The sequence below is a fragment of the Cottoperca gobio genome, chromosome 7 (assembly GCF_900634415.1).
Source record: "Cottoperca gobio chromosome 7, fCotGob3.1, whole genome shotgun sequence".
Lineage (NCBI taxonomy): Eukaryota > Metazoa > Chordata > Actinopteri > Perciformes > Bovichtidae > Cottoperca > Cottoperca gobio.
In genome coordinates, this window is record NC_041361.1 from 14,797,570 (window position 1) to 14,816,743 (window position 19,174).

Sequence of the window (19,174 nt, forward strand, 5' to 3'; positions counted from 1 at the left end):
GTTCATATTTAGGGTGAGGCAGCATGTATTTCGCGTGCTTGCGTTTTTCTGTACGCGCGTGTGTGTGACATTTGCAGCCGATCCTCTGTCCCAGCGTTAGCCCGGGGATTGCGCATGTGATGGGGGAGGGAGAGGCGCCACAAGGACTCTCCCTGTTTCCTCACTGTCCTACACACACACACACACACACACACACACACACACACACACACACACACACACACACACACACACACACACACACACACACACACACACACACACACATACACACATACCCCCAGACTTGGATGACACACACTCACTAACAAACACTATGTTGGCCGGAGCATAAATAGCAGCTGGCAAAGCAGCCCAAGCCAAGCATGAAAATATGCGGAACTTTCTCTGTCCTCTGGCTGGCTTCTAAATTTAGACCTCTCATCCATGTTGCGTTTTTTTTCTGGCAATGCTGCTCGTAAAATATTATTATATTATTCTTAGTACTTGTCTCTCTCTCTGTGACAATTTCTATGCAACATCTTTTTTTTGCTTTACATATCCCTAACTAACAGATTATTTTTAATATTTTTTAAAAGCTCATAAATGGCTGAGATAAATCATTTTGCAGCCTTCCTGCCACAGCAGGCTACAACAGGCTGCAAAAATGTGATGACACTTTTGCTCAACCGTGTCACAGCAGATTATGGAGGAAGAGACGAGGTGCTTCGTATTCCCGAGGATTAGAATTGAGGTGGAGAATAAACAACCTTCACCCTGAGATTTTTTCCACTGTGCAGATATTTAGTAAATACATCCCACTGCAAGACAATAATTAATATAGCTATAATGTGTGTTAAATAGGTAGACTCTTTTTACTTTTGTGAGAAAAAGAAAAAAAGGGCTGAGGAGGAGTCTGACCCGTTTTTTCTTTCTGTGTTTAAGGAGCTGTCCGTGGTGCTGTCGGGCTCTGCAGCATCCAGGCCAGCTGCAAGATGTTCATCATATCAGCAACGAGTTGCATTCCTTCACAACCTGCTGAACATGCTCATCTGGAATCAAGCTGTTAAATGAGCTAGACATTTTAAAAATCTATACATGTATGCATTCGTGAGAAACTAACTCAAACACGCAGATATGGAATATGGGTTTTAAATATTTTAATATAAGCAAAGGTGGGACGTATTTTGTATTGAAATACTTGAATTATATGTTTTCCTAATTTGTTTATAAGGACGTGTGTAAGAACAAATAATAAAACATTGTTGGAAAATGCATTCAGATATTTGTATGATTATATGTATAATTTAGAAAGACAATTTCATCATTACTTTAAAATGTTAGTCTATTTGTGGAATATTAGACATTTTGTCTTTACATTGCAGAACATATCCATGAGATGTATGTGTGCGACGACTGCCGGCTGTGTATGTGACGCAAGTAGGATATGCTGCAGTGTGCGGGCTTCATTTCACACATTTAAGATTGATTTCAAATGTTACAATACCTTTGAGCAGGTCAGGCGGGACAGTTAAAATGTTGTCAAACGAAATAAAATAGATAATTGTTGCACTGATAGTCTATATAGTTAATTTATATATGGCGTTTATTATATTTGTTGCATTGTAGATATCGCACATACAACTGCAGATCAATGTACGAATTCAAAAAGGATATAGGCCTATGCTATAATTCAATAGACTACATGTTGAAATGTTGATGCAGGGGTCTTTTAGATATTTATTTAGCATGAAGGGCCGCTGTTTGTTGTCTGTCGACCTGTTGACAGAGTGCAGCATGAAATCAGGTGACATGTTTGATCTCTTCATTCATGCATAATGTCGCGAGCAATCCTGTAATACTGCCTTTAAATGACCTGCCGGGTTATCTTCGTGAGTCGTGACCACTCTGCCGGTGAATTAAAGTCTCTCTCTCTCTCTCTCTCTCTCTCTCTCTCTCTCTCTCTCTCTCTCCCTCTCGTGACAGTTCTGCTGTGCGCGAGCTGTTACTCTGGCACTCTATGCGGACACGTGCACGCTCCTCTCCCTCTCTCTCCTCTCTTTCAGTGATGCAGTCAGAGATTCCAGCGCTCGCGCTGTCACCTACAGGACCCCCAACTGACAAAAAAGTGCAACATTTTCTTTTTTAACGACAAATGAGGACATATTTTCCCTTTTGTCTCTGTTTTGGGGTGTTTCCTCGTTGAGGCAGATGCCAAGGAATGTTTTTTTTTTTGAGGGAGTAATATGGATGAGCAAGCCAAGGAAAGCGGCTGAGGATTTTTAACGGTTTGGGTGACACGGTTAGCAGCCGTTAGAGGGCTGGTTAGCTTACTTTGCGACGACATCGAAGAGGCAACAGGCATGACTTTACAGTATCAGTGAAAAAAAAGCGAACAAATCAACTTGCATGCATCTGCCTCTCTGCTTTTTACTCGGTAATAGCATTTTCACTTGAAGAACGTATTTTATTCGGGTAAAGATGGCTCACCTAATACGACACAAGCTCACCAACAAGCTGACCAATGCGGCCCACACGGTGTCCAACAAATCTCAGGCCAAGGTCAGCGGGGTGTTCGCCCGGCTGGGCTTCCAGGCCGCCACGGACGAGGAGGGTGTGGGTTTCGTCGAGTGCGACGACTTGGATTATGACTACAGGCAAGGGATGCAAATGGATGTCCTTCAGGGAGAAGAGGAAGGGGGACACATGGAGGGCGAGGGGGAGCTGGATGGAGACAGCCACTACCAGAGGGACGGCACCGGCCATGGGCCCTCGGGCCTGAAGACAGCAGGCTCGCTGGATGAGGATAAACCACAAATCACGACATGGGAAGCTGGCTGGAACGTCACCAACGCCATTCAGGTACATTATGATTACTTTCATTTTGCATCTTTGCAGGCAAAAACACCATGTGCTGCATGGTTCAGGCCTGCAGCTGGACCAAAAGTCACCTTGAAGAATTTCATATTTTAAGATGAATCTTTTAAGATTTTCTTTAGAGTGGGATGTGCATAATTTCACACAATCCAAGATAAGAATAAAGCATTATGTTCAATATTTCGAAATAAATATGTTGAGCTTTTAATGTATTTAAAAGTGCGTAATTGTGTCATAATTAAATGCAGGCTTCAATTCAACGTTTAATTCATGGTTTGAGAGGGAATTCATTGCATCCAATGGGTGAATTTATTTATTCAAATCTTTTTATCAGTGGAGCTGCAGGCAGGGCCTGCGTGGCTCTGATAGCCCTGAGGCTGAATGGCGCCCACGTGCTTATCAGGGTCTCCATCAAATTGAAATTGTAATCAAATTAATTTAAAATTTCGTTTTTAAATTGTCTTTTTAATTGTGCTAATTCGATTCAGCATTTATCCTGCGCAAACGGAAGGCCTGTTTTTCAAGGGCAAGGCGAATGCAAAAATAATTGTGTGAGGCAGACATTGGAAATTAATCAGCTGTGATAAATCAAACATTTCTGCCTTACTATTATCTTAATGCGCAAAATATTTTTTTGTTTTGTTACTATTATTATGTAAGTTGTGAGCTGTGTGAGTCATTGCATGCCCGGGCTGACTCGGCCTGTCACTGCGATGTGGGCCTCGTCCATTACCCCTCAACTGCGCTTCTCTGTCCGCAGGGCATGTTCGTCCTCGGCCTGCCGTACGCCATCCTCCACGGTGGCTACCTCGGTCTCTTCCTCATTATCTTCGCCGCTGTGGTGTGCTGCTACACCGGAAAAATCCTCATCGCGTGTCTGTACGAGGAGAACGAGGACGGCATAAAAGTGCGCGTGAGGGACTCCTACGTGGACATCGCCAATGCCTGCTGCGCGCCCCGCTTCCCCGCGCTGGGCGGGCACGTTGTGAACGTGGCTCAGATCATCGAGCTGGTCATGACCTGCATCCTTTACGTTGTGGTCAGCGGCAACCTGATGGTCAACAGCTTCCCGGGGTTCCCCGTCTCCCAGAAAGCTTGGTCTGTGGTGGCCACGGTCGCGCTCCTGCCCTGTGCTTTCCTGAAGAACCTCAAGGCCGTGTCCAAGTTCAGCTTGCTCTGCACTCTGGCGCACTTCGTCATCAACGTCCTTGTGATTGCCTACTGCCTCTCCAGGGCGCGCGACTGGGCCTGGGACAAGGTCAAGTTTTACATCGATGTGAAGAAATTCCCCATTTCAATCGGCATCATCGTGTTCAGCTACACCTCCCAGATCTTCCTCCCCTCCCTGGAGGGAAACATGCAGAAGCCCAGCGAGTTCCACTGCATGATGGAGTGGACTCACATCTCAGCCTGCGTCCTCAAGGGCCTCTTCGCCCTGGTGGCCTACTTGACTTGGGCAGACGCCACCAAAGAGGTCATCACGGATAACCTGCCTTCAACCATCCGGGCTGTGGTGAACATCTTCCTCGTCTCCAAGGCGCTGTTATCTTACCCGCTGCCCTTCTTTGCTGCAGTGGAGGTTCTGGAGAAATCCTTTTTCCAGGATGGCGGCAGAGCCATCTTCCCTGACTGCTACGGCCCTGGTGGGCAGTTGAAATCGTGGGGTCTGGGCCTGCGAATTACCCTGGTAGTCTTCACCTTGCTTATGGCCGTCTTTGTCCCCCATTTCGCCCTCCTTATGGGTTTAACTGGGAGCCTCACTGGCGCTGGCCTGTGCTTCCTCCTGCCAAGCCTCTTCCACCTGAAGCTCCAGTGGAGGAATCTCCTGTGGCACCACGTCTTCTTCGACGTTGCCATTTTTGTTATTGGTGGCATATGCGCCATATCTGGCTTCATTCACTCGGTTGAAGGGCTCATAGAGGCGTACAGGTACAATATCCACGACTGAGAGCTTCAGAGATGACCTTTATTGAATAGTGATGTCCTAAAATGCCGCACTCCGGCAGGTTGTCATGACGCAGACCTTATCAAAACATCACGTTCACCACTTGACGAAGAAGCTCATGAGGAGGATTATTTGTGTGAAATGTACATCTTTTTATTTTTGCCTTCGTGATAATGTGCAATAATAAACTCTACAATCATAGTGTAAAGTAGTATACTCATTCCAGATAACATGTTTTATTAACTGGACAGAGGAATACAACCTCCGCATGAAAGGGGGGGATTAAATAAGCGGCCATTAACAAGCCTGTCCAGGTATCAGTCTTCATGCAAAGTTGTCAAAGATCCAGTGAAAATGTCCGCCATGGGTCTTACTGTGAGTGTGTACGTGTTTATATCTGGGGAATGAAATATGTGAAAAACAATGGAGTGAATATGTTATTGGTTTTTGAGCTGCTAGATATTTCATTAATCCCATTTCAGAGAAAATATAACACCAAGGCACCCATCAGGTGCTCTGTGGATTATAATAAACCATGAATAACGTATGTGTAGTTGTTTAAACAGAATTGGGGTTTTTTTCAGTTTGTTTTTGTGTTTTACTTTCCATCTTATGCCTATAGTAGTCCTCGTTGGTTCGTTTGTTTTCTTGGTGTTACAAGTGTCATTCTGGATGAAGTGAATTCAAAGTGCAAGCAAGTGGGTCCTAATTGTGTTATATGATAAAAAAAAAAATGTCTGTCTGATAATATTCTCTTCCTATTGAACTTGTTAATTGTGATTTAATGGAAGTAATCATGGTGTGTGAGACAAAGAGTATGTGTTGAATTAAGAGATAAATAAATCAAATATTTTATGGCTGGTGATTCTAATGTTTCCTTGAAATGTAGCCAGGGACGACTGAGAAGTCATCCTGGGCTCTGTTTAACTTCCTCTTTACAAAGTGAATTACTTCTTCTTAACACAACAATGTGAGGATTCAAAAAGAAGACTGTTTTGTATCGAGCAGCATGCAGCTACATTTCCCCATTTAAACAATTCCTGACCGAGTGCAGAGGCCTCCAAAACATCATGTGAAGAGTTCATTTGCAAAAAGAAAGATGAAAGCCATTCTTAAAATAATGAAACCAACACTACTTTGATTGATATTCCCTTGCATGGTATTAAAGAATAATAACTTTTTCTTAGGAAAACGAAAAATACATTTTGATATTTTCTCAACACAAAAAAAAAACGTGATTGAGGAAAATACATTAAAACTGAGATATTTTGCAACTGAATCCTTCATGTAGCAATCGGGTGAAAACTTGGCACCGGTGATATCAATAATACCATTGCAGTCAGCTGGGAACCTCCAGGAGGCTGCTCAAGTAACTTCTCTCTAATAAAAATCAATTATCAATCATTTGATTAACACAGAAAGGGCAGAATCAAACAATAGTTTCCTGTTCTTCACACACACACACACACACACACACACACACACACACACACACACACACACACACACACACACGCACACGCACACACACACACACAGCATACACCAAACCAAAACCAGAATGTGTGACTTAAGTTTCACTTCTCAGTAACAGAGAAGTGAAAGCTTCAGCAGGTGACTCAACAGCAGAGAAACAGTGAAGACTTTTGTTAAGGAGTCGACTTTCAACTTGGCAGATCATCCTGCAGTAATTCAGGTACGCTACATACAATCACTTCAACAGATTTACTGAGAGTGTTTGATTTGATTTATATTTCACACTAAAATGTAATTGTCTCAGTAGTTCTGTGTGCAGAGTTTTGTGGTTACATTTAAGCTCACATGTTGTATTTCGTACATTGCTTGCACCACAGGGGACCCAGGAAAATGCTTCCACCGGTGATAGTTGTGTTCATGCTCATCTCTTTTACCTGTGGAGAAAATCCTGCTGTACAAGTCATCCTGACTAACAAAGGACTTCAGTACGGTAAGGCAATGTGAGATGGAGTTATTCCCTCCGTTTTTAAGTTTATTTAAATCTAAAACAACTACTTCATGGTGCGTTAGATTGCTTTAAGTCTCTTTTAATAAAGAACCCAACAAAATCGTACACGAGACATGTTTCATTCACAACTGTACACGTGCTGTTCGTCCCAGGAAAGCATGTCGGTGCAGGATGGATTCAGGACACGTTGGAGCATGTCACTCTCCCTGACATCAATGGAGACGTCTTAGGCATACACTACACACTAACAGGGTAGGATTACATTCCTCAATATATTCTTTTATACTTCATTTATTTCATTAGACATTTTTACATCACTCAGATCTGTGTCCTGTCTTTGCTCTCCCCATGTGCACTGTAGCATCACCATAACAAAGTGTGACTTTCCAGAGCCGTCTCTTGAGTTCAAGCAGGACAACACAGGATTCAAGGCATCCATCTCAGGCCTCAGTGTTGCACTGACCGGCGGGTGGATGACAAACTTTGGTATAATGTGAGTTTCCCCTGATGGAAGTGGTGGAAGACGTACTCAAATCCTTTCGAGTAAATGTAGCGATACTACAGCGATGCACAGTGTTACAAGTAAAAGTCCTGCATTCAAAATCTTACTTCAGTAAAAGTACAAAAGTATTAGCATCAAAATATAGCTTACTTTAAATACCAAAAGTAAAAGTACTCGTTGCAAAATAACAAGTTACTAAAGTTATCAAAAACATGTAGTTGAGTAGAAGTATAAAGTAGCATGAAATGGAAATACTCAAGTAAAGTACAAGTACCTCAGAATTGTACCTAAGTACAGTACTTGACTAAATGTACTTAGTTACTTTCCACCACTAGTGATATTTCTTAGATTATCCTCTTATTACATACAAAACTATAATTGAAATGTATAAGTCACACAATTCAGTTTCGAAAAAGACATTTACTTAGAGGCTGAATGAGGAAGTGATATTAAGATTCAAAACACCCTTTTTATTTTAGTTAATCTGAGGTCAGTTAGAAAAGGAAGTGACTCCTTAAAAGTAGCATGTGAGTGTCTCGCTGCATTGTTTTAACTCCTGTCCTTGTGTGGAGCTATGGTTTACTGTCGGTCTTTAAGTCACAAAACAATAAAAAATGTTTTACTGTAAATTAGTTATTAAATCCAGAACTTCCCGTACTATCCTGAATCAAAATCAGTTCGATTATTTAGGCTGATGTCAGCGATGTAGACAGAGATCAGTGGTTAATAACTTCCAAAAAGAAGGTTATATGATCAATATATATGCATCTTAAAACTGGCACAAAGTTTGTTGTGCTCTTTCACACTGTGATGTTGGTGACTTCCTGTTCTTTCACACTGATGAGGCCACTTCAGTGTCAGTATGTAACTACACTATCATCCACCCAGTTATTGATGCATGTGGAAGTAACAGTTAACTGGGGGTATTAATATGCACCTTTTAACATGCAGTTTAATCAAAGCATATAGAAGAAACAAGAAAAACAGTGACAAGGTCTATGGACTACAGAGCCGTGCCCATTCTTTAATTGTGATTTTAATATGATTTATAACTTTCTTCTAACTCCATATTTAGTATTTGGTCACTAATTACAACATTTAAACAGCAATAATAAATGACCATTTAATGCACTGTTAACATGGAAGCATGGGAGGAAAAATAAGACTTTCATAATTAAGATAGATTTGCAATCAGGTGTTATTCACAATGCATGTATAACACGTTAGAACTTGGGAGACACTGACTGTGTTTGTGTTTTCAGACATGACGGAGGAACATTCGATTTGGCTATATTTACTATGGATGTGACCTCGGTAGTGGAGCTGGGGAAAGATGCTAACGGCCATCTGTCGGTCACCAGTGTCAGCTGTGATGCTCAGGTTGCAGATGTGGACATACAATTTCACGGTGGAGAAAGGTAGAGTGGAACAGAGAGAGAGAGAGAGAGAGAGAGAGAGAGAGAGAGAGAGAGAGAGAGAGAGAGAGAGAGAAAAGACATGATGTTGAGACATAAGACCTGCATTTTAATTTGTCAATAGTTGGATCTTCAATCCTTTTGTGGAGCATTTCAAGGGGCGTATCAAGAGTGAAATACAGAGCACAGTGAGTGTTTAATTACATTTATCAGTGGCGGCTCTATTTATGCTGTAGGATCATCAGATAATGCTCACTGTACAGATTTTGATGGTGAGCATTGCAGAAAAATGTGCCTTGTTTTTTCCTCCTCAGATATGCCCAAATGTGAAGGAATCCATTGTGAACTTGGAGCACCATCTACAGGCCATGAACGGTAATGCAGCATAATGAATGGCCTTTCAAAGTCTGAGACTGGTTTACTGTTACTTTACTTTAAGCCAATAACATAAATTACAGTCAGGAATTTAAATATCTAAAGAGATAATTCAGTCTACATATGATTTTTATTCTCATCAGTTTCCTTTGATGTGGATGAAGACTTCGCTTTTGCCCTCCCTCTCACCGGCGTACCCGTCGTGAATGCGTCAAGTTTGAATCTGGGTCTTAAGGTCAGGATACACACTATCTGTAATCTATTTTCTTACTGTGGAAATTCAAATAACCATAATTTAAAGCAGTGATTAAAAGCAGTAATTAATCGTTTGCAACTCTTTATTTAAAGGGAGAGTTCTACAATATAAAGACTCACGCAGAGCCTCCCTTTGAGGCCCAGCCTTTCACAGTGCCTGAGCAGCCGGGCTACATGTTGTCATTGGGCCTGTCTGAATTCACCGTGAACTCTGCCACGTATGGATTCTACTCTGCTGGATGGCTTCAGACCCTCATCACTGACAGCATGGTTAGTGCACCTGAAGCTTAAGCATTGACCACTTTCTGCCCTAAACCATGTCTGTGGTTAACACGTTGTTTCATCATCAGATACCTTCATACCTCCACGTGCATCTAAACACCAGCTCAATGGGGCCTTACATTCCTCAGGTAAGTGGACGTGTAAGAGCGTTACAACCACACTGGAGAGTTTCATTAACTCACTGTGTGGTTGGCTTTATGCCAGCATGCAGTGTCACAGATCTGACAGAGAGACTTGACTAAAGATGCTTGGTATGAACAGGACTAAATGACTGCATTGTGGTTCAACAATTATTTTTGAATGGATAACAATCACAGCAACAGCTTGAGGTTTATACATTATAAAGTCATCAAGCATGTAAAACCGCAGCCTTATCAGCTCAGATTTCTTTGTGAACATGTGGCTTCCATAGGGAGCAAATACGTCAAATAAAAAATACAGTGCACATTGTATCTGAGAATAGTTCTTTTATAGATATGATTTTACATTTGATTGGCTGTTTGCATTACATTATCGACACATAAGCAAATGACTGTGTGAGAAAATAAATCAGAATCCGAATTATTTTTATTGCCACGTAGACCTACAAGGAATTTGCTGTGGTCATTGGTGCAAAAGAAAAACAATTGGTGCATAAAAATATAAATAATTGGCTGTTTGCATTACATTATATTATTTCAACACATAATCAAATGACTTTATGTGTGAGAAAAAAATAGCTGTAACTCCAAGACCCATGTTAAAACAACATTTATATTTCATATTCAAAAAGCAGCACTACTTCTGAAATGTACTCCCCCATACCTCTATGATAAACGCAATAAAAAGCATATTTACATACAATAGACACCATAACAGTGATATTGCTCTTAATACTAGTGTGGGTTAAATGCAGTCTAAATGTCACTGTGTGTGCCGTGCTGTGTACATGTGTGACGATAAAAAGAGGATTCAAATGAATCATTTGAAATCAAAAGTGATGTCACCACTTAAAATCCCAATATCATGTTGTGGCATGGGGAACCCAAGAAGCCATGGATATCATTTCATTGTTGTCAGTAAAGAGGTTTTCCACATTAATGCAGGTTCTTCTCATTCTACATCACACTTTTACTCTTCTTTATCTTGACCTGCGTTACTGATTACTTGCTCCTGTTTAACTAATGAGTTCCTTTCCTTTTCTTTTCACTTTCCTCTAGAATAAAGCCCAATGTCCCCATAAACACAAAGAATAGAACAAGACACTTGATTACAAACCAAATGACTTCCCAGAAGGTTGAGCTTTCTGTGGCTACTTCTGTAACTTTCTCTGCAGGAACCATAGTTCTCACTTCATGTTTGACCTCTTTCATGAACTCAATCAGCAGTTTCTCCATCACAACTCCGCTCTCCTCTTCTCCTGAACTTGTCTGCAGCACAATTTTCACATTATTTGTCACATGCGTATCTGAAAAAGAAATGTTACTTGTTAGCAGACATTTATAAATGATTCGCAGGAATATGTTAGAGCCTATTTGAAATAATTAGAAAGTTGTAGTACCTCTGGAAAAACCAGTGCAGCAGAGATAGAGTATTCCTGCCACCACCGCGAAGAAAACTAACAATTGGAGTGTTGAAGCTTCTTTTGGAGATGAAGTCTGAGGGGAACTGAAACAAGAGTAGCGTGGCTTCAGGAAATATTCAGAACCCTTCACCGTTTGCCCCCTTTGTGTAGTAGATGCAATTTTAAATGGATAAAAGTCTACATTCAACATCCCATAATAACAAAGTCAAAGCATGTTTTTAGAAATCTTTGCAAAAGTATTAAAAATCAAAAACTGTAATCTCTCATTTACTCCAAATTGTGCTCAGGTGCATCAATTTAATTGGAGCCCAGCTGTGGAAAAGTGAATTGATCGGACGTAGTTTCTAAAGACATACACCTGTGTATTTAAGGTCCCGCATTCCACACTTTATGTCAGGAGTAAAACCAAGACATGAAGTCCAAGGAACTCTCTGTAGTCCTCTGCGGTTAAATAGTGGCACGGCATAGATCAGGGCAAGGGTATCAATCAATTTCTAAAGATCTGAGTGTTCACAGGGGCACAGTGGCCTATAATCGTTAAATGGAAGAAGTTTGGAACCATTAGGACTCTTCTGAGAGTTGGCCATCCTGCCAACACGTGCCTCGGCCAGGGAGGTGACCAAGAAACCATCAATTCCCAATGAACTACAGTATACGCTATTTTTACTTCAGGATTTGCATTTCTCAACAATGCCACAATATACATAGCTTTATAGGTCCATTCAAGTTCGATTGGAGCTGAAATTTGACATATTTCTTACTACTACTACTCTTGAGTGGATCCGTATCATGATAGTCTTGCCCTTCCTAAACATTTGATACATGGTTTTTAATTAAGTACAAAATATATTTTTTAAAGTTACCATTAGTGCGTACAGTAAAAGGTGTACAGTAAAGCTCTGAAAAAAAATTGTAACGTTTTTTGGGGAAACACAACAGCCTTTAACAAACAAATGAACATGTAATAAATGAATCAAATGAAAATAAATATTCAAGCTGCCTTAGCTGACATCTTACCCGACACTAAGATTAGGAGGGGAATCCATAGACTTGCCACACTCTGACATGCCCCCATCGTTACTTGAAAAAAGAAAAACAAACAATATACAAATAAATACTTAACTGACCAAATACTGAGTATCCTCAGTTGACATCTTAACGAGGGATGTAATCCAGATGTAATCCAGAAACATACTTTCAATAGAAATTCTTTGTTTTCTACTTTTTGTGTGCAAAAAGTTGTGTCGATGTTTTTTTATGTTCAGAATCTGCTATTAAAAATGATACATTAACACGCATAATATCACATCCAGGCAGGACACATTAAATCACATGTACATAAAAGCCTTATGCTCCTTGACATGTGCAAGATTACAGAGAGCCCAAATAAAAAACAACCAGAGCCGACATTGTTCAAACATACCTCGGACAAGAGTCATCGTTGAAGTTGTTACAAAGATATCCGTTATCTTTGTGCAACCTGTGGAGAATATAAAGTGCATATCACTTTAAACATCAACTGCAATCCAGAAACATAGTTATTTTCTACTTCCGGTGTGCAAAGGGCGGTTATTTGTGTTTGGTTTTTATGAGCAGAAACTGCTATTAAAAAAGGGTGAAATAACACACATCATATCACTTACATACAGGACACATAAAACACATTTACATAAAACCCCTGCTGATGACATTTGCAAGATTACAGCGAGCCCGAGTGAAAACCAACCAGAGCCGAGGAGACAGTCAGCTGTTTAGCTGGAAAACGAGAAAAACTTTACCGCTAATGTTAAAACAAGCGTGTTAATTTCACAGCTAAACAGCACACGAAGATACGCTTATGAAACATATTGAGGAGACAGATAGACAAGGTCACACTCGTGATTGATATTTGATCGGCGCTGCAAAGTTAACTGCGTCAGACTCCTCGGCTCGGATACTTGTTTTAGCAAACGCCTTTAGACGCACTACGAGCAGAGAGAGGACCATGATGTTTAATAAAGTTAATCAAGGTAAAGTGAGGTACCACTGAAACACTTTCTGTTTAGTCGTGGGCGTCCAATCGTTTCTTGTCATCTTGTCTTTTCACTGACTGCAATAAAAAGAGAAAACAGACATTGCAGAAAAACACAAACATGATTTCAGTATAGCGCAGTTTGATGACCCAGACTGAGTGGAGGAAGGGAACAGAGGAACATTGTTACCTTTAAATCTTTAAATCTTCCTGCAGCTGTAGTTTGACCAGTCTGCTCATAAAATGGCGGTGCGCACTTGTTTTTAGACAAGTAAATGTCACATGACACTCACTTCGTTTTTGTTAAAGATGGCTCCTACACCACGTTTTTTAGATTAATAGTACACTTCATATCTGTAAATTAACAATATCATATTTAAGATTAATACAAAGAGGTTGAAACGATCCTTACCTTAAGAGCAGTGGAGACTCATTGGTACTGTCGACACACACACACACACACACACACACCCACCCACACACACACACACACTCCCAGCAGGGCAAATGACCACTGTAGTTGTCTGTCATGAACATTGTTGAATATCAGATTTGACATTACACTCTCATAGATGGTTAAGATATTTAGCACACAGTAATTATCCATTTAAAACTTCCTGATATACAGTGGATATAAAAAGTCTACACACTCTTATGAAATTGCAGGTTTTTGAAACGTAAAGACAGAAATAACAACAACGTACATTTCAGACTTGTTCCATCTTTAATGTGATCTTCCAACAAACAAAAATCCAGAAAGAAAAACAAAGAAGAGATTATTAGGACATTTTTAAATAAAAAAACCACAACACCCTGATTGCATAAGTCTGCACACCCTTTCATAGTGGGGGCTGTGAGCTGTGTTCAAAGTTAACCAATCACATTCAAAATCATGCCTGTAGGTAAATAGCATACACCTTCCATCCATGAAAGTGATTCTGGTTAAAACCAGAGTAAAGTCAGCTGTTGCTGAAGTATTTGCTTGAATGTTTGGTGTTGCATCCTACTGGGAGAGCCATGGACCACAAAGAGTTACCAAAGAAACTGCAAAATCTAATAATTGAAAAGTACAAATCAGGAGAGGGATATAAAAGAGTATCGAAGGCATTGCATGCACCGTGGAGCACTGTCAACCCCATCATCAATAAGTGGAGAAGATGTGGCACCACAGAGACATTGCAAAGATCAGGACGAGCCTCCAAAGTTGATGAGAGGATGAAGAGAAGACTTATCAGGGAGGCGACCAAGAGGCCAACGGCAACATTGAAGGAACTACAGGAATTTCTGGCAGGTACTGGTCACTCCTTGCATGTGACCCCCATCTCCTGTATTCTGCACATGTCTGGGCCATGGGGTCGGGTGGCAAGACGGGAACCCTTTCTTACAAAAATAAATATCAAAGCCCGTTTGAGTCACCCCAAACCACGTGGGAAAATGTGTTGTGGTCTGACGAGACAAAGGTTGAACCTTTCGGCCTTAATTCTAAAAGATATGTTTGGCGCTAAGCAAATACAGCTCATCATCCAAGGAACACCACACCGCCTGTGAAGCGTGGTGGTGGCAGCATCACGCTTTGGGGCTGCTTCTCTTCAGCTGGGTCGGGGGCTCTTGTCAAATATCAAGATATTCTGGCACAAAACCTGCCGTCAGAAAGCTGAAGATGAAGATGAAGATGAAGATGAAGAGGAATTTCACGTTCCAACATGACAATGACACAAAGTCGACCAAGGCGTGGCTTCAGAAAAGGAAAGTCAAAGTCTTGGAATGGCCCAGTCAGAGCCCGGACCTCCATCCCATTGAAAACATGTGGAATGCCCTAAAGAGAGCCGTACACAGGAGATCCCCTCGCAACTTGAACTTTTCTGCAAAGAAGAGTGGGATACAATTCATCAAAGTCTCGATGTGCAAAGTTAATAGAGACTTATTCACAAAGACTTGCTGCTGTAATAAATGCAAAAGGGGCTTCCACAAAGTATTAGTTGGGTGGGGTGTGCAGACTTATGCAATCAGGGTGTTTTTTATTTATTTAAAAATGTCCTAATAATGTTTGTTGGAAGATCACATTAAAGATGGAACAAGTCTGACATTTACGTTGTTGTTATTTCTGTGTTTACATTTCAAAAACCTGCAATTTCATAAGAGTGTGTAGACTTTTTATATCCACTGTAGAATCCAAACTGTTCACCCTGCTGCTGTTCATGAACACATGTTCTTAAAGTTGAATTAATACATTGTTTACCATTCACTTTCTCTCTCTGCAGCTTCCCAAGATGTTTCCTGGTCTTCTGATGAATCTGCAGGTTTATGCCAGACAGGTGCCGATGTTTTCCTTCCAGCCCGATGTCGTTAAACTGGCCCTCCAGGGCGCCGTGAAGGCCTTCGCCATCCAGACAAATCACACCCAGACCCCACTGTTCAAACTCAATGTTGTGAGTACTTTTTATTTTATTTTTTTACATTTATGCCAACAATAACATATCAAAGTAGTTTTATGGTGGATATTCAAGTACACTCACACCTTGCAGATGCCCAGTATGTTGTTATATCTGTGCCTTAATCCTGAGCGCATTTTGAACAAAAAACATCTTTTGCATGCACATAAATTGTATTTCGTAAAGAAATTGTTATCGCTCAAATAACTATGTATTTGAGCAAACAAAAACCTACACAAAAGGAACACATGCAGGTGATTTTGGGTTTTAGACAACAAGGGACTTTATGTAAATGTTCATGTAATCATTCAGTCCACTGTAGATTAATTTAATTAGTGCATTAGGGATTTCTGACAAGTCATAGACTGAACAACAACTGACAGATTAATGATAATGATTAATAAAAATAACCATTGGTCATTTAAACCTCTTTCAGGACTCAAACTTCAGCGGTAAAATGTGGGTTGCTGGTGGAAGACTGAAGGGCTCCATGGCACTGGAGAAGTGAGCATCACCATGTTTTAAAACGCACACCTGAGCCTGCAGTTCACAAACTCAAAGTAATGATATTTCCTTCTTTCAAACAGTTTTTCACTGACGCTGGCAGCGAGTGAAGTGGGACCCTTTAAGGTACACGACGCATAACTCCACCACATAATATGTCACAGGAAAACTTATGTGTGCACTGAGGAGAGTCAAACGCAGACTGTAACGGATCACACGTTTCTCTTTGCAGACCGACACTTTGGAAGGTTTCACCAGAATGGGAATGAAGTTCGGCCTCATGAAACTGAACAGTGAGTCTTTTTTGTGTTCAGTTATCTGAGAGCGTGAAATGAAAGATGATCACTTATCATTTAAATAAGCGTATAAAAGTTATAAAAATCTGCTTTGCTCAAGGACACTTGGACTCAAAGTGGGAGTGTAGGCTTGTTTTAATATTCCAAGTTTATCTGGGAGAAAATAGGAACTAAATGTTTATAATGTTCAGTATGAACCTATGTGGTATCTATTAACATAGAGCTACACAGAGGGAAGCAGAATATGCCCATACAATGCTGTATTGATCCAACATACTGAACATAGTGTATACATGTAAAGACTACTTTACATGTTCCTTGTCTTCACATGTGCTTTTCTGTTTCAGTGGAACTGGACAAAGGTGTTGTTTTACCCAGAATGAGACACGCACAGCTGGTCAACACAGTTCTGGGGGTGGAAGAGGTCAGTGTTCGTAAATGATTACACAATAATGTTAGGTTAAGTAAGCAGCATTTTATGTTGGGCTGATCATTGTCTTTATTTCTAACAGGGATTTATAGCCATCTCTTCAGATGCTGAGGTGTTAACAGACTTCCACTGACATCAGACCGGTCTGTTCAACTCAAACATGTCAACTCATCTCGGTTCAGACTCAGGCCTACATAATCAAAACGTGCTAATCTACAGCCCTCATGTCAAATCTGCAGTAATTCATTATTCATTTAGATATGCTTATAACATGTTCAGCCTCAAATCTAATCTTTGTTGTGTATGTATTCAAATTGAATATTTTTTTAAAGTGCATTCTCCATTTATATCAAAATAAGATAATAAAGGGGTTAAAAAATGTATTTATCTTTTACATACTTCATTTCCACTAATAGAGAAAAGAAAGCGGTAGATTTTATATTCAGGTCATTACATTATAGGATTTTTAATCACTGATCTCGGTTTATGGCAGGCTAAGAACATAATTATGAGCAGCAAGGGAGCAGGAGAGAAACACTGTAATGGGACCCGAGACACAATATAGCAGAGGTCACTGCAGACCGCGATACGTCTCCACACCAGATATAAATGTTTGAGTGTGAGCTCTCCCACAGGCCAGAGGTCAGCTTGTACGGACCTTCAGCTTACAATCACAAGAGGGGATCAGACATCATTAGACACCTGAACTCACAGGGGAATAGTCTTACATTTGGGGAAAGCCGTTGACTCTTACAGAAGTGCTTGAAAGAAGATGAGGGGAGCTTGAGTTAATATTGTAAGTGCTGGGCTTCACTGTTTCAGGTCAGCATGCTCTCAACTGTGCTGCATACTCTGTCAGAGACGATAGCATACACACCGCCTCCACTTTAATATCACCCACTCGCCATAGGAGCTTCCTTCAACGGTAATGGGGGAGCAGACTGCTCACTTTCGCTGTGTGGACGCCACGTTTCCCCGTACACATGGACGCCGATTTAATCAGACATGTCTCAACTTGGGAGTTGTTAAAATGGGTGGGCAAAGTGTGCTGGGTTTGATTCTGTTTTAATATCTTTATCCGGAGTGTGGGTGTACACATGCAAGCTTTTTGTGCAGGTCAAGTGTTAGTTCAGCGATAATGGGAGATAGATTTAAAGAGAGCTCACGTCTGCAGCGGGGGTTCCCAACCTTTTGACTGTACCGCTGCTGTCAGATGAACTAAAGTACCACTGTATCGACACAACCCTTCATGTTCCATGGGTACATTTGAATTTAAAAACTAACTGGATGATATTTAACACTAATTATATAAAAGTTGACATAGTTTCAATATACAATTATGATGGTGTTTAATGTCAACAATGTCTCCATTAGTTAGTTATCTTAAAGTATTGGATAAATGTTAACTATTCTTCCATAACTTTTACTTCTCTGCTCGCCTGCTTTTGCTAGTTTTCACACACCGTCATAACTTCTTTATGCGTTTGTGTGTTACAGCTCAATATGTGGATATATTTTTAAAATTAAATGATAGTTTCTATTTTGGTCAAATTAGTTGAGGTACTCTACAATCTTTCTAAGTACCCCCATGGCCTCTGTAGTATCCCCCTGGTGTACAAGTACCCGTGGACTACTTAAGCAATAGCTCACGACAGGCCGTGGTATATGGTCATTATATCACAGTTAAGGGCCGTGGTTCAACCCCCTTAACTGTGATATAATGACCATATATCACAGTCTGAAGTGAGCTATTGCTTTTATAAAACGGTTACCAAGTGTGGCAATATGAAAGAAAAATACACACTCCAATTTAAATAATTTTTATTATTAAATAATGATGTTCAAAATAAAATAGTCCCTCCGTTGCCTTCTGTACAAAACATAGTGTTGTTGCATAGCAACCACCTCGCACTAACAGCTCTGCTCTTCACGTAGCTCTGCATGTCGTCTTTTAGGGGCTGTTTTCTCTGGAGATAGGCACTGATCAATCCACTCCTCCAGAGTAAAGCTTTGTAAGTTTCTTTCTTAACGGACGTAATTTAACAGCTGTAACGGTTGTAGCTTTTTCTCAGACGCGGAGGGATACTGACTTGTTGTGAAAAGTAACTACAATTATACCCGTGATATACGCTCATTATACCACGGCTAAGAACCAATCAGATTGCTTGATTTGACATGTCCGTTTTATAAAGTACTTTATATACTTTCTTGCTACTACTTAATTTTTATTTGAACGCAACAATTGAACAATGTCCAACTTCATCAGCTGCTATCCTCAGGGCTTTTATTTTCTCGAAGGACCCTGCCTATCACAGATGAATGA

General features: G+C 40.6%; 2 protein-coding genes across 2 annotated transcripts; both read left to right on the forward strand.

The window, feature by feature from the left end:
- Positions 1-2,112: 2,112 nt before the first annotated feature.
- LOC115011070 (vesicular inhibitory amino acid transporter-like) lies at positions 2,113-5,666 on the forward strand. The gene is made up of 2 exons (XM_029436007.1): positions 2,113-2,841; positions 3,617-5,666. Exons 1-2 carry the CDS (start codon positions 2,461-2,463, stop codon positions 4,802-4,804), a joined length of 1,569 nt encoding a protein of 522 aa, XP_029291867.1. The 5' UTR covers positions 2,113-2,460; the 3' UTR covers positions 4,805-5,666.
- Positions 5,667-6,381: 715 nt separating this feature from the next.
- bpifcl (BPI fold containing family C, like) lies at positions 6,382-17,234 on the forward strand. The gene is made up of 16 exons (XM_029435896.1): positions 6,382-6,497; positions 6,655-6,767; positions 6,938-7,037; positions 7,147-7,278; positions 8,550-8,705; positions 8,827-8,890; positions 9,017-9,077; positions 9,221-9,312; positions 9,426-9,602; positions 9,683-9,742; positions 15,451-15,618; positions 16,058-16,125; positions 16,209-16,251; positions 16,358-16,418; positions 16,769-16,845; positions 16,934-17,234. The coding sequence occupies exons 2-16, from the start codon at positions 6,668-6,670 to the stop codon at positions 16,982-16,984; spliced, it is 1,410 nt and encodes a 469-aa protein (XP_029291756.1). The 5' UTR covers positions 6,382-6,497; positions 6,655-6,667; the 3' UTR covers positions 16,985-17,234.
- Positions 17,235-19,174: the final 1,940 nt, after the last annotated feature.